Source organism: Teleopsis dalmanni, chromosome 2 (assembly GCF_002237135.1).
Source record: "Teleopsis dalmanni isolate 2A chromosome 2, ASM223713v2, whole genome shotgun sequence".
NCBI lineage: Eukaryota > Metazoa > Arthropoda > Insecta > Diptera > Diopsidae > Teleopsis > Teleopsis dalmanni.
The window spans coordinates 107683649-107697856 of NC_051847.1; the positions used below are offsets into that span (position 1 = coordinate 107683649).

Genomic DNA, 14208 nt, shown 5'->3' on the forward strand with positions numbered 1-14208 from the left:
CATCAATTTGTGTTATTTCTGGTCTAACTAAAACCGTCATCTCACCAATCTATTGCCCACCCAAATTTGCTATTACTTGTGATCAATTCCGGAAATTTTTTACTGATCTCGGTCCTAACTTTCTGGTTGCTGGGGATTTCAATGCTAAACACACCTTTGGGGGTTCTAGACTGATGTTTCCAAGAGGTTGTTAACTGTATGCAGCACTTGGCAACAGCCTTGATGTTGTGTTCTCAGGTCACCCAACATACTGGCCATCAGACAATCGAAAAACACCAGACTTAATCGATTTCGCAGTCATTAATGGTATGAAACGTGAAGGTATTACTGTTAAATCATCTTATGACTTGTCCTCTAACCATTCAAATGAGCAGAATAAGAAAACTCCTATAAACTGGAGGAATTACAGAAATATTATTAATGAGGAAGTAAGTTATTACTCAAATTTTAGATAACCCAAACAAATTGATAAAGCAGTTGATCACTTCACCAAGACATTAAATAATGCTGTAATTAAAGCCTCTCAACCAAAAAGGTCAGTCCAGTCAAATATAGCATTTCAATCACACATTGATTATCTTATATCCCGAAAACGACAAGCCAGGCGAGAATGGCAAAGACTTCTATCACCCACCTCAAAACAACGATTAAATAAAGCTTCAAACGATCTTAAAAAAGCCCTATCTGATGACAAAAACCACTCTTTACAAGAATAGGCAACGAAGAAATTTAAAACGCCAACACAAAATGACCCAAATGACCCTTAGAAAACTGGATCGTTCTTGGGCTCGCAATGACGAAGAAAAAGGTTGTATTTTATCAGAACACCTAAAGGGCGTCTTTCAGCCAAACCCACAATTATCAGATTTCCAACCTAACATCGAATCTCCTTCTATTGTTGAAACTCCCCTTACGTTGTGATTGGATAACGTCAAGGAAACTACCCGAACATTTGCCAATCTCAAAAAGGCACCTGGGTACGATAAAATTACGGGAAAAATGATTCAACAATTGCCTGATTCAGCAATAACTTTTCTAACGGTGATATTTAACAGCATCCTCGCTTTTGGCTACTACCCGAAGCAATGGAAAGTTTCAAAAATAAAAATGATTCCAAAAGCAGGAAAGAACCTAACTTTGGCATCATCATATAGACCAATTAGTCTTTTGCCCCAGTTATCCAGTATCTTTGAGAAAATGCTCCTGTCATATATTATGCCAATAATAACTCAAAACAATGTGATCCCAAACCACCAATTTGGATATCGAACAGGACATGGCACTCTGAGCAAGTTCACAGAATTGCTAAAGAAATACATACTGCCTTTCAGCACAAACAATACTGTTCCGCCGTTTTCTTGGACGTAGCCCAAGCTTTTGATAAGGTTTGGCACGAAGGTGTTATGTATAAAATATAATATCATCTTCCTGAAAATATGCATAAGCTATTGTATGCATATATATCTTCTAGAAAATTTAGATTGAAATACAATACGTTTATTTTAAGAGAAATCGACATAATGGTTGGTGTTCCTCAAGGAAGCGTACTGGGGCCGTTTCTGTATATAACCTACACAACTGATCTCCCACTACTCTCAAATCACATACTTGCTACTTTCGCGGATGACACTGCAATTCTTAGTTCTAACAGTGACCACATAAGGGCGTCCCAAAGTCTCTTAACTCACTTAAGTCTATTAATCTATTAATCTACTTAAGTATTATTAATCTTAAAACCTATCTGGTCCTATGGTATAGAACTCTGGAGTACAGCATGTGCTTCTAATATCGAAAAAATACAGAGTTCAAAACAAATTGCTTAGACAAATAACCGGTGCTCCTCGATATCTCAAAAATGTACATATCGAAAACGATCTTGGAATCCCAATTGTTGCAGACGTCATTAGAAAATGCGGCAAAAAATACAGTGGCTCACAGCTTATTTGATGCAAGCAAAAATTTTTTAAAAAATGTTGTTTTTTTCAAAATATTTTGCAAAATTAAAAAAACAAAGTATGCAGAGTTATTGTTTATCGTGTGTTTATTCATTTAAAAAAAAAAACCCAAAAATCTTCTTCCATTCCTTAGTAATGCATCAAAAACCAAAACCAAATGAAAAATTCATGTCACAGCTTAAATGATGCAACATCAAAAAAACTTATATTTTTACAAACTTCCGGACTAATTCTAAGTACTTAGTACTTTGTTGGATATCCCTTATTAGTAATAACAGCATGAAGCCTTTTTGGCATGGAATCAACCAGTTTTTTGGTATAATCTGGACTAATTTTACTCCACTCTTGCTGTAAAGCGTTTCTTAAGTCAAATTTGTTGCGGATGTCATGTTTTCTGATATTTGTCTTCAAAACGGACCACAAATTTTCAATAACGTTCAAGTCTGGTGATTGTGCAGGAGTTTGGACAATGTGTGGACATTGCCATATCAACCACGTTTGTACTAATGCTGACTTGTGCTTAGGGTCGTTGTCTTGGCAAAAGCGAAAATCATCTGCAATCTGCAATTTCGTTGCACTTTGAATCAAATTTTCTTGAAGAAGCTTTAAGTAAATATTTTTATTCATAGATTCTTCGATGAAGACCAAATTTCCTACTCCATTTGATGACATACATGCCCAAACCATAACATTACAACCTCCGTGTTTTACGGTAGCACGTAAATTTTGTGGTTTGAGCTCAAAATTGACTTCGCGCCATACATAAGATCTTCCATCTGATCCAAATAAGTTTATTTTGACTTCGTCTGCAAAAAATACATTTCGCCAAAATGCTGGACTCTTATTTAAATGCTCTCGTGCAAACTGCAACCTTTTAATTCTATTTTTTGCACTTACGAAAGGTTTCTTTACAGCTATTCTTCCATTGAAATTTGATTCTCTCAATATTCTGCGGACGGTTTCAGGATGACAAATTTTTCCAAAATCTATTTTGGCCATGTCTGTCAACTTTGGAGCGCTAATTGTTGGATTTTTTCGAATTTGGTTTACCAAATACCTCGATTCTTTTTCTGTAAAAATTTTATTGGGAGCCTTTCGTCCCTTATTTTCTATGCGATTTTCATGTACGAAGCGTTCAATTATGTGTTGAACTGTTGAAGGGCTTATATTTACCATTTCACCAATTTTACGCCGGGGAATTCCCTTTTTAAAGTACTCCAACACTAACTCACGCTTTTCAATTGATGTGCGCCGTCCCATGGTTAACAAAATGCACTCACTTTAATTTTTATAATATTTTCGCTCAAAAACTAGATTACAAATGATCGCAGAATAAAAATATTTTAATTTCTGTGTAATCTGGCGACAAAAATAACGGTATTCTTAACTGCATCATTTAAGCTGTGACATGAATTTTTCATTTGGTTTTGGTTTTTGATGCATTACTAAGGAATGGAAGAAGATTTTTGGATTTTTTTATCTTAAAATGAATAAACACACTATAAACAATAACTCTGCATACTTTGTTTTTTTAATTTTGCAAAATATTTTGAAATAAACAACATTTTTCAAAAAATTTTTGCTTGCATCAAATAAGCTGTGAGCCACTGTATAAAGTGAAACTTCACCAGCATAGTAATCCAATGGCGCAACAGCTGCTTTCTGATACCACAATATCTAGACTTAAGCGAAAAAGCTTCATACCACCTTAACGTAATTTTTCTAAAAATGTTGCTATAAATTTTGATAATAATAACCCATTTCATTTTATTACAAAGTGTAAACTCCTTTTTTGCACCTGCTAATTGCATTATTTTTAGTTTTTAAGATTTGATTACATAATTGTCAATTTCTAATTAGAAAGATACAATTAAAAATAAAATAATATAAACAAAAAAAAAATAATATTCATTCTATAATTTTCTGCAGAATAAAATAAACCTATTCTGTAATAAATTTGATTGAAGTTAATTATTTATTAATATATATAGTACTAATATGCTCATGGTTTATTTTTATAGTGAAATCAGTATTTAATTATTTACTCAGTAAACTAATCTATTGTACACCAGCAAATGCATATGTAAAGAACCGAACATTTACTGTTATGTATATATCTTATTTTATATTATTTTAATATTAAACACATCTATTTTTCGTTTTTTATGCTTTGAAAAATCAATTTTTTACCTGTTTGTTCCTCTTCGCTGATATCCCTTTCTTCTTCAACGGATGCGGTTTCATCATCTCTAAATCGGGATGTATATTATTAATTTCATAATTGAAATAGTGTTGTAGACTTAAGGCGGGTTGATTTTCTTCATTTAAAGAGTATAAGAGAACACGATTCTATAGAGCATTATGAGTAAAAATATTTTAAGCTCCAAAATTACACAAAATTGATTTCTCTTCTGGTTCCATTCGTGCAGAATAGACTAATACTTGATTAATTTAACTTGGTATTTAAGTCTTGTGGCAAATATACAGTGTCCAATTTAAAAGTAATTCGAACGATATTATTTTTTGTACATCTTTTTAAAATAAGCAAAATTCACTATTAACATACGGTTTCTTGATTACGGTTATTCACAACAGTCAATAGAATTTTGTCGTGTTATACGCTTTTGTCATAATCTTTCTTTCGAACAAATCAACCTGCCTTAATTGTTATAGTTACATTTTTTCATCTTCCAGGTCATGATCATATGTATTCATTTCTAATTCAATGTTTATAGCATTTATATCTTCCAAACTTAGAGTAGGACTCCGGGACTTTTCTTTTACTTCTTCATGTTCATCTTCTTTTTCAACAGATGAAAGGGAATCTGCATCTGCTAAATTATCTACAGCTATAGCCAAAAACACATTTAATAATATATAATTTCCGCATATAAAAAGTATTATGAAGTATATGCAAGCTAGGACACCAAAAGAAAAGACTCCTCCATATGCGCGTATTCCATCATACATTACTACGTTCCAATCCTCGCCTGTAAGTATCTAAAATTGAAAATTTTAATGTATTTATTTAAATTTTTATTTATATCCTTAAGTTTTTTATTACTATTATTACTCTTAATTATATATTATATTATATATTTATATTGTGTTTAGTAATATTTATGTTAAATATTTTTATTATATATAATATAAATTAATAAGTTTATTTTTTTTTAATTTTTTTATAATTTATGTGTTAAATAAAGGATCTAAAAATCGGTCGGTAATCGGTAAAAAAAATTGGTAAAAATTAATATATATCCGTAAGTTAATTAATCATACCTGAAAAACAGTTAGCAAACTCTGCCAGAAACTGTCAAAATTAGAACGAGGTTTTTCTTCTTTGGGCTCAAAATTAAACTTTCCACCAAATACTTGCATGCCTAGCAAAGCGAATATTACAATAAAGAGAAAAAGTAATAAAAGTAAAGATGCAATTGATTGTATTGAGTTTAAAAGAGAAGCAACTAAATTGGATAAGGATCGCCAATATCTGAAAAAATAAAAAAAAATATGTATTACAGTACCATTTTTTATTAGATGGTTATTTTAGCATTCATAAAGTATCCCTTCTATTATTTATCCCTTATATGAAAATCATAATTACATACTATTTTATCGTTAATAGTGAGAAGTTTTTTTAATTGGACTTATGGAAAATGATACCAGCCATCATTGATTTTTCCATGTATAACACAGAAATACCAAATATTTTCTTTTTTTTTAATCTTCCCATTATTTATAAAAGTGCCAAGTTTGGCATCTATTTTTCATAGTGGAAATTAAAAAAATATAGTTCTAGCCTTGATAAAAGTGTTTCTAACAATTTTGACATAATTAGTCAATTTGCTAATTGGTCTGTAAAAGCTTGTGAGAGTTATGTCTTTATTTGGTTTGGGTATAGTTATCACTTCTGATACTTTCCATACTTTTGGAAAATACCTAAGGCGAAAAGCACAATTAAATATATTTCTCAGGTATACAAGTGTTTGTTCAAACAGCTCAGTCAGAATCTTTTCCGTAACACTATCATATCCCGGTGATTTGTTTAATTTGATCTTATTTTTTGTATTATTTTTATCTCTGTTATGGAGACTTTCATTACTGCAATATTCCGAGTAGAGCTGCTTTGTGCTACGTCGCTATTTTGCTGTTTCGGGTTACTAAACGTAGCTTCGAAGTTAGCAGCAAAAAAGTTCAACTTTTTCGGAGTTGGTTCTACCCCAAGTCCCATTTGCTTTTCTCAGAGGTGGTTGATGCATTACAGAGTTGTTAATATTTTTAGTTGCTTTTCATAACAAATAGTTTGTGGCTTTGTCAGCTGTCAAGTTATGCGTTATGCGTTTTTGCAGGTTTTCATTTTTCTCATTAAGTAATAAATCTTTAAGTTTAAGCTAAATATTACTCCTACCTTGTTTCTTTATTATTTATATTTATATTTGTTACACTTTAATCTTTATTTTAATTTTAATGAATAAATGTAAATATTTATCGCGACCACTACAGACACGAAGTCAAAAAAAAAACAATCACACCTTAAATCAAAACAAAGGCACAAACACAAGAAATGTCAAAAGAGCTTCTGCGAGGAGAACTTTTTGCATAAATTGATGCTCGCACATATGATTAAAAGAACTGCAGCGAAAAAAAAGTAGTACGCAAAAGAAATAAAACATCTGAAGTCTGTCGGAGGGAAAGCTAGGTTCATTGATCGTCAAACGCATAACTGGAACTTATATTTTACCAGTTACGAAAAAGGAGAATAAAAGCGGCAGTCAGTGAAACAAGAGCTGTCTTTGACTCGTGATTTTTAACCATTACATGTGATAACCGCGGCAGTTTGTTTTTTTTTTGCTTCTTGGTAAAATTATAGATAGTTTTTTTGTATTTTAAATTTTATTTTGTTGTTGTTATAAATTGAACTGCAAGTAATGTAAAAGAATATAGAAAAAAAAAAGAATAATTTTTCCTTTTATGTTGTGAATGAGAAAATATACACGAAATAAGCGCTGTCTAGTTGGAACATTAAACATTGAATATAGAAAATCGGCTAAATTGAACGAAAATAATTTTCAAAATCGTTATATTTAAAAATAATACTGGCGAATAAAAAATATGCAATAATTCTCACAGAAACCGTCGCAGAGTTGTTAAGTGAAATTTTCGTTCCTTGCCGCACTCCCAAATTCAAGTGAAAGATTACAAGTGAACTATAACTTAAAGTAGGCTTTAATTAAACTAAACTACCGCACTAAAAAATTGAAAATAAATTCATAAAAAAAAAAAATAAACATTTGAAGCCTCACAAGAAAGAAATGAACTAACTGGAATGCGAAAATAACTAAAATAAATTATTTTATAGGATACAGACAAGAAATTTGTGGAATTCTATTGTCAGTACCATATAGTTTTCATTTTAAAGAAAGACTCATTTTCAAAGAAAGATATTAAAAGCTCTCGAAGATTAAATTCACGACATTGCCTTCTAAATTAAAAGTAAACTTATGTAACAAAGTGAAATTAATTAAAATAATTTATAAAGAAGATATACAGAAGAAATTTGTGGAACTCTACGATCTGTACCATCATTTAATATAATCATGCAAATGAAATTATTGGCATTAAAAAAACCAAAAAATTATATAACAAAAAAAATAAAAAAAAGAATGAAGAAAATCAAATAATAATGGAAAAGAATAATATAAGATAAAATTTTAAATTTAAATTAATAAAACGAAAGAAATGTGAAATATGTATGTATACATGCAAAAACAACAAAAAATAAAATCACAAAAGAAATCAAAAAAAAAAGAGAGGATTATGATAAGTAGCACTCTTTTACCACGCTACTCTTTTTCACGGATACGCCTACTCGTTGATGACGTCACCAGCAATAAAACTTATAAATAGAACAAAACCACAAACCCACTTTATATTCGTACTCTTAAATATTTTTATAGTATATAGTTTGCTGCCTATATAAATACATATGTATTACGTTTATCTATTTGTTTTTTTTCTTTAAATCTATGTTGATAACCAAATTTAAATTATAGGAAAATATTATCCTAACTAAAATAATAAGAAAATAAAATGAACCAATCATACTATAAATGCACAAACTTAATTTTCTAACTCCTTCTATATCAAAAATTAATTTAATTAAATATTCAATCAATTATAAAAATTATATAATAATAAAAAATCCTTAGAAAAACTTTATAAATATGTGTATATTATTTAAATTAAATAATAATTTTTTTTTATTTGTTCGCCACATAGCTGTTGTTGTTGTTGCGGCTTTTTGTGAATATTTTATAAATTTGGGATAATCAATCCATTTGCAAAATGAGAAAAAATCTTTTTCTTCAATATGTGGTTTTTGCCCTTCAGTATGATGTTCTTTGCTGCCTTATTCATGCCAATAAATAAGTGTGTGATTTTATTAATTCACCGCCATCTAATTTATAAAAATTCACTGTTACCAGTTAGTGGTTCATAGACATACGAAGACAACTATGTAGTTATTGTTTTAACTCAACGGTTATGTGGCAAGATCAGTTTAGAAATTTCTTCACGAATTAAATAAAATTGTATGGAGCGTAGATTGTATTTTTAATTATTTTTGTTTCACTGATAAACTTGAATTTTGATTTTTTTGTTTTTTTTAAAAAAAAAAGCATTCACATTAGCATACATTAAATGTTATGCACAATATTTTTTGTAGCACTAAAAGGTGGATTTTTTAAATTGTACATTTGTTTTAGGAATTTCTATTTTTTTCTGTTAATTTTTCATTTAATAATTTCATTTAATAAAAATAATGTCTTTCTCTTTTAACTGACATCGATTCACGTGCAACGTTTTCTTCCGCAAGATATTTTATGTCCCCGCTCGTCACAGCTATCCTCGATAATGTTCTTTTCGGGTCAACATTCGGAAGTTGAGCTAGATAATGATTGTCCTAAAACCACTCGCACAGATACTCTTACAACATATGAGCTTTCACCATATTTAATATCCACACTCTTAAATACTTTAATGTACATACTTAGCATCCACATAGCAACACAACCAAAAAAAAATATCCCTAAATTATATTAACTTGGCAACATATATCGCAACAAAACGCAGACCAGAAAAATAATGTATTAAATTAGATTAATTTCATTGAATTCAATTCCTTTATTTATCTTAATAAGTTAGATATAAATTGTATGCTATCAAATTATTTGAAATTAATTTTTTTTTCTTCAAATCTTAGATTAGAAACTTAGATTGTAGAAGTAAGGTATTAAATTTTTTTAAGTCAACTGAGTTCAATTTTTTGTTTCATTTTTTTTTGGTATAAGTTTTTTTCTTTTGGTATTAATTTGTTAAAAAAAAAAAGAAATTTTTAAGCAGAAGATATATATATAATAGATATTGACTGTAAATACACATCATTTATCCAGAAGTCGTGTTTTTTTCCTCTTTTTTTTTGTTTTATCTTGTAAGGACGAACATTTTTACATCAAATTTCCGTCTACATAAATATACACCGAGACTTATTAATATTTATTTTCACTAATATTAAATTCACTAATATTTATTTTATTGGAAATATTAATTATTAAATAATTTTACAAAATTATTATTAAAATTTTAATTTTTTTAAGTAATTAATTTTATTTATCTAAATAAATTTTATTAAATTTAAAACAAAAAATACACGCGCACATGTTACAAAGTAAACGGTACAAACTAATACAAGCAACAAGAAATGTCAAAGCATGAAAGCTTTTGTTGAACAAAACACAAAGAAAAGCTTTTCTTGCACTATAATAAACACAAAGTACGCAAGAAAAGCACAAAAAAAATAACACAAATAGTACAAAATATGCAGCAAAATGATCAACGCTCCGGCACATTCTGTATAAAAGGAATCGCATATGATATGACCGAGGACTTGGAACTTCACTTTGGAAGTGACAAGTACGCTGGCAGTGGTATTCAGCCCACTGGTTCATTAAACCAAAATCTGGCTCATTCAGCCGAAGTAATATAAACCTGGCCCATTCGGTCAAATTATTAAATTATTATCATTTTTTTGTTTAACCTGGCTCATTCAGCCAAATTATTATATTTCTTAACGCAGAGCATCCGTCGTTTACGAAAAGGAGAAGAGAACCCCAGGGTGTCACGCAGTCCTACCAGGAGTCCTCTCAACACATAAACCAAAGCCAACCGCAAAAGCATTGTTATCTTTTACAGCAGTGATCCCGTGTAATTGAGAGCATACAATTTACGTGTTCAGGAGACATAACTTCACCGCTATGATACGTAGAGATTTATTTGAATTATAAATGCATTTTGTTTGATACATATTTTTTTATTGGAGTAAATAAGTTTTTAATAAAATATTACAAAATTACGTTTCTTTTTCTTATCAATCAAAACTCTGTCTCAGCGAATATAAATTTGATTGTTCCGACCCTGGACGACGGCTGAGGACACCCCAGCAAAAACTATATATTTTTGAACGTCACCCCAAAAGTGACGTTACAAACTAATAAATCATAATTTCCAGTTTAGCAGTGAACAGCGGTGAGCGGATGACGTCATCATAACAGCTGCGGTGAGTATCTGTTTTTTTGTATGAATAATGTTATGTAGGCCTGTGAGGGAATAGAATATTTAATCCAATAAGAATGAAGTAAATGTTACAGACATTACCTCGAACTTCCCGCGATGTCCATAAAAAAATCAGCCAATGTCTCTGCCTGTGGTGTTGTTTTTTTTTTTTGGTTAGTTGGCCGAGCAAGTCATCATTCGACCTCGCACCTGTTCATCTCATAATGTTTTTGTTTTTTAAACATTTTTTCTTTTTTTTATATATAAATATATAAATATTGCACTGATATCACTTATTTTTTTTCTTTACAATTTATTCATGTGCATTGCTCGCACAGACAAAATAATATATAAAAATCGTGTAAAAGCTTTTGTTTCGTTTTGTTTTGATCGATATAATTGAGGCGAATTAGGTCGAAAGCTCCAGTAAAGTTTGACTTAGATATAAAAGATGGTATTGCCAAGTACAAATAATACACTGATACACTTAAGACAAATTTTAACTTTATTGGAAGGAAAAAATAAAGTAAGCTTTCTTAGAGGTCATCACCCTCCAACAATTAAATAAACACAAAACAAAACCAGCAAAGCCAACTAGGAGAGTGGTGAAAACTTTTCAAGGGCAGTCTACAGTAACCAAAGAGTTAACAGGATCACTAACGTGGCAGGAGGATTGAGCAGTTAGACAAATTGACTATAAAAGAGCCAGCGGAGGCTTGATTCGGTCTCTTGTATTTTGGTGTTTTCTGAGAACGGCAAGTGGAACATATCAGTTCACGTTCGTTATTAAAAGTCGACAAAAGAAAATTTTTTTTTAAATTTAATTTATGAAAAGTGAACAAAGTTTCCAAATTAATTAAAAATTGTTTTTAAACTTGAATAAAGTGAATAAAAAATCCAAAAATTAATTAAAAATTTTTTTTATTAAATGTTGATTAAATTGAACAAAGATTCAAAGTTAATGATAAATTTTATTCAACGTTGATAAAATTGAATAAAAATGCAAAATTGATTATAATTTGTATTAAATTTTAAAAAAAGTGCATAAAAACGCAAAATTTTAACAAGAATTTGTTTTGTTATTAAATTTTATAAAAAGTGCATAAAAACGCAAAATTTTAACAAGAATTTGTTTTATTATTAAATTTTATTAAAAGCACATAAAAACGCAGAATTTTTAACAAGAATTTGTTTTTATTATTAAATTTTATTAAAAGTGCACCAATTCATTAAAAATCTTAGTATAAGGTATAAAAAGTGAACTGAATTCGGAAATAGCTAAATATTTAACAAAAATTGTTTAAATTTAATGAAAGTTACTAAAGTTCAAGAATAGATAAATTTTTAACAAAAAAAAAATTATGTAAAATTAATAAAAGTATGAATTGAAAGATGGAAAAGAAGTCTTTTTTTAAGAAGAAGAAGGAAAAAGTGCTATAACTGATCATAAGAATTTGAATAAAAATCATCGCACTCAATATCTAACAGACGTAAAAGGAAACAACAGGAACTGAAGGACAGTAACGGCAACTGGATCCACCGTTAGGATACAACGGTGGCCAGGTATTCCAGCTATTAAGGATACAATTTGAATAAAAGAAAATAATAAAAAAAAAAAAATAAACTTTAAAGCTTTAACTGCATAATTTCATTTATGTTTTTATTAAATTTATTATTTAGTTATTATTAATCTTATATTAAATTAGAAAAAAAGAATAAAAAAGATATATATTTTATTTGGTTGTTTTATCATTTACAAGAAGAAAACTGTTTTGAATGACTTGATAACTATAATTTTTTTTTGTTTTTGGATCAATCTGTAATATCAAAGAGAAAAATATCAACATATCAGAAAAGAAAAAAAAAAATCAATTACAACCACTGATGTCTAAATATTTATTTCTTTGTTTAGTTGTTTGGGATTTTTGAATTTATAGCTAGGTCACAGCGGTGGCTGGAGTGACGTCATTTCTGCGGCTGCAAGGTAAGCTATGAGAACAAATAGCAAACGTAAAAGAGATAACTAATTTACTCAGTTAAAAACTGAGTGTTTTATAATTGAATATTTTTTTCTTTTGGTTTCATGTTTATTATCAGTACTACAATTTTCTTTTTCTATTTTCTATTCTTTTGTTGGTGTTTTGGTTAGGGAAGTTTTTTTTTGTATATACACCAATTGTCACCATAATAAGTATAACAAAGAAAAAAAAATAGTTGTTGAGAAAGGAATGAATAAAAACCTGGTAATCACAATAGGTTTATTATATTATTTTTGATAAAAATATATATATATATTGAAGACATTAGTGAATAATGTAAATATTTAGTAAAATTTTATTAGAAAAATATGTATATATGAAATTCTTTGTAAATATCTATATATATATATGAAACATTGTAAATATCTATATAGGAAATATTGTAAATATCCATATATGAAATAACGTAAATATCTATATATGGGGAAATATTTGGTAAAATTTTTATTACTACTTTGAAATTATATCATAAACGTCATAAAACAATTTCTGTATTTATAGTATACATTGTGACCGAAAAGTTTTCGGAAATTCTCATTTAAAATTCGCGCGCTGTATATTTTTCGATATTTTAAGTTTATGTAGTTTGGCAGCACTGTCCTTAATTACTATGCAAATAAACGCGATCTTCTAGACATCGTTTACGGCAGCTGTTGAAACCAGTTCACCTCAGTAGTGCGTTGCGAAAAAAACAATGGAAAAAAATATTGAACAAAGAGTTTGCATCAAATTTTGTTTTTCGAACGAAATTTCGTGTGCAGAATCGTTGCGAATGCTACAAAAGGCTTATGGGGAATCAGTTTTATCGAAAACTCAAGTTTATGAGTGGTACAAAGCCTTTCAGGACTGTCGTACGACCGTCGAAGACATGCCGCGTTCTGGACGACCTTCGACCTCTACCACCGACGAAAACATTGAAAAGGCAAAGGAAATCGTGTTCAAAAATCCTCATGTGAGTGTTAGAGAGATAGCACGAGAGCTAGGCATCGGTCGTGAGATGGCTCGTTTGATTTTGGTGGACAATTTGTGTATGCGACGTGTCAACGCCCGGCTTGTTCCGATTCACCTCAATTTGTTCAACATTATCAACGATTTTAAGGCCAAACATTCAATAAATACCATCGAACAGCCACCGTATTCACCTGATCTTGCACCGTGTGACTTTTTCCTGTTTCCCAACCTCAAATTAACACTCAGAGGAACGCGTTTTGAATCCATAGAAGACGTAAAAAAGAATTCGCAGAGGGAACTCAAAGCCATACCGGAAAGCGCCTATAAAAAATGTTTTGATGATTGGAAGAAACGTTGGCATTTGTGTATCGCTTCTAATGGAGCATATTTTGAAGGAGATAAAAAATAAATATTGATGAAGATTAAGAATTTTGCGTTTTATTTAAAATTTCCGGAAACTTTTCGGTCACAATGTATAATAGAAAAAAAAAAAAGTTACAAAAATATATTTTTTTATTTATTATTATTTTGTTTATAACTTCATTATGAGATTATTACCAGTGTTTCCCACATTCAAAGAAAACATGGCGATACAAGCTGGTGCTGTTAAGAACGTCGACTGGGGAGTGGAAAAGTCCATCATGACTGAA

General features: G+C 29.7%; 1 protein-coding gene across 1 annotated transcript in view; it reads right to left on the minus strand.

Annotated features, from left to right (window-relative positions):
* Positions 1-14208, minus strand: part of LOC119675360 (voltage-dependent calcium channel type D subunit alpha-1-like) — a gene marked incomplete at its 5' end in the record, with an annotated part of 236679 nt that overhangs the window by 120583 nt on the left and 101888 nt on the right. The window contains 3 exon segments of the mRNA XM_038086558.1: positions 4146-4204; positions 4633-4955; positions 5238-5448. Coding sequence (XP_037942486.1) covers positions 4146-4204; positions 4633-4955; positions 5238-5448 — 593 coding nt within the window.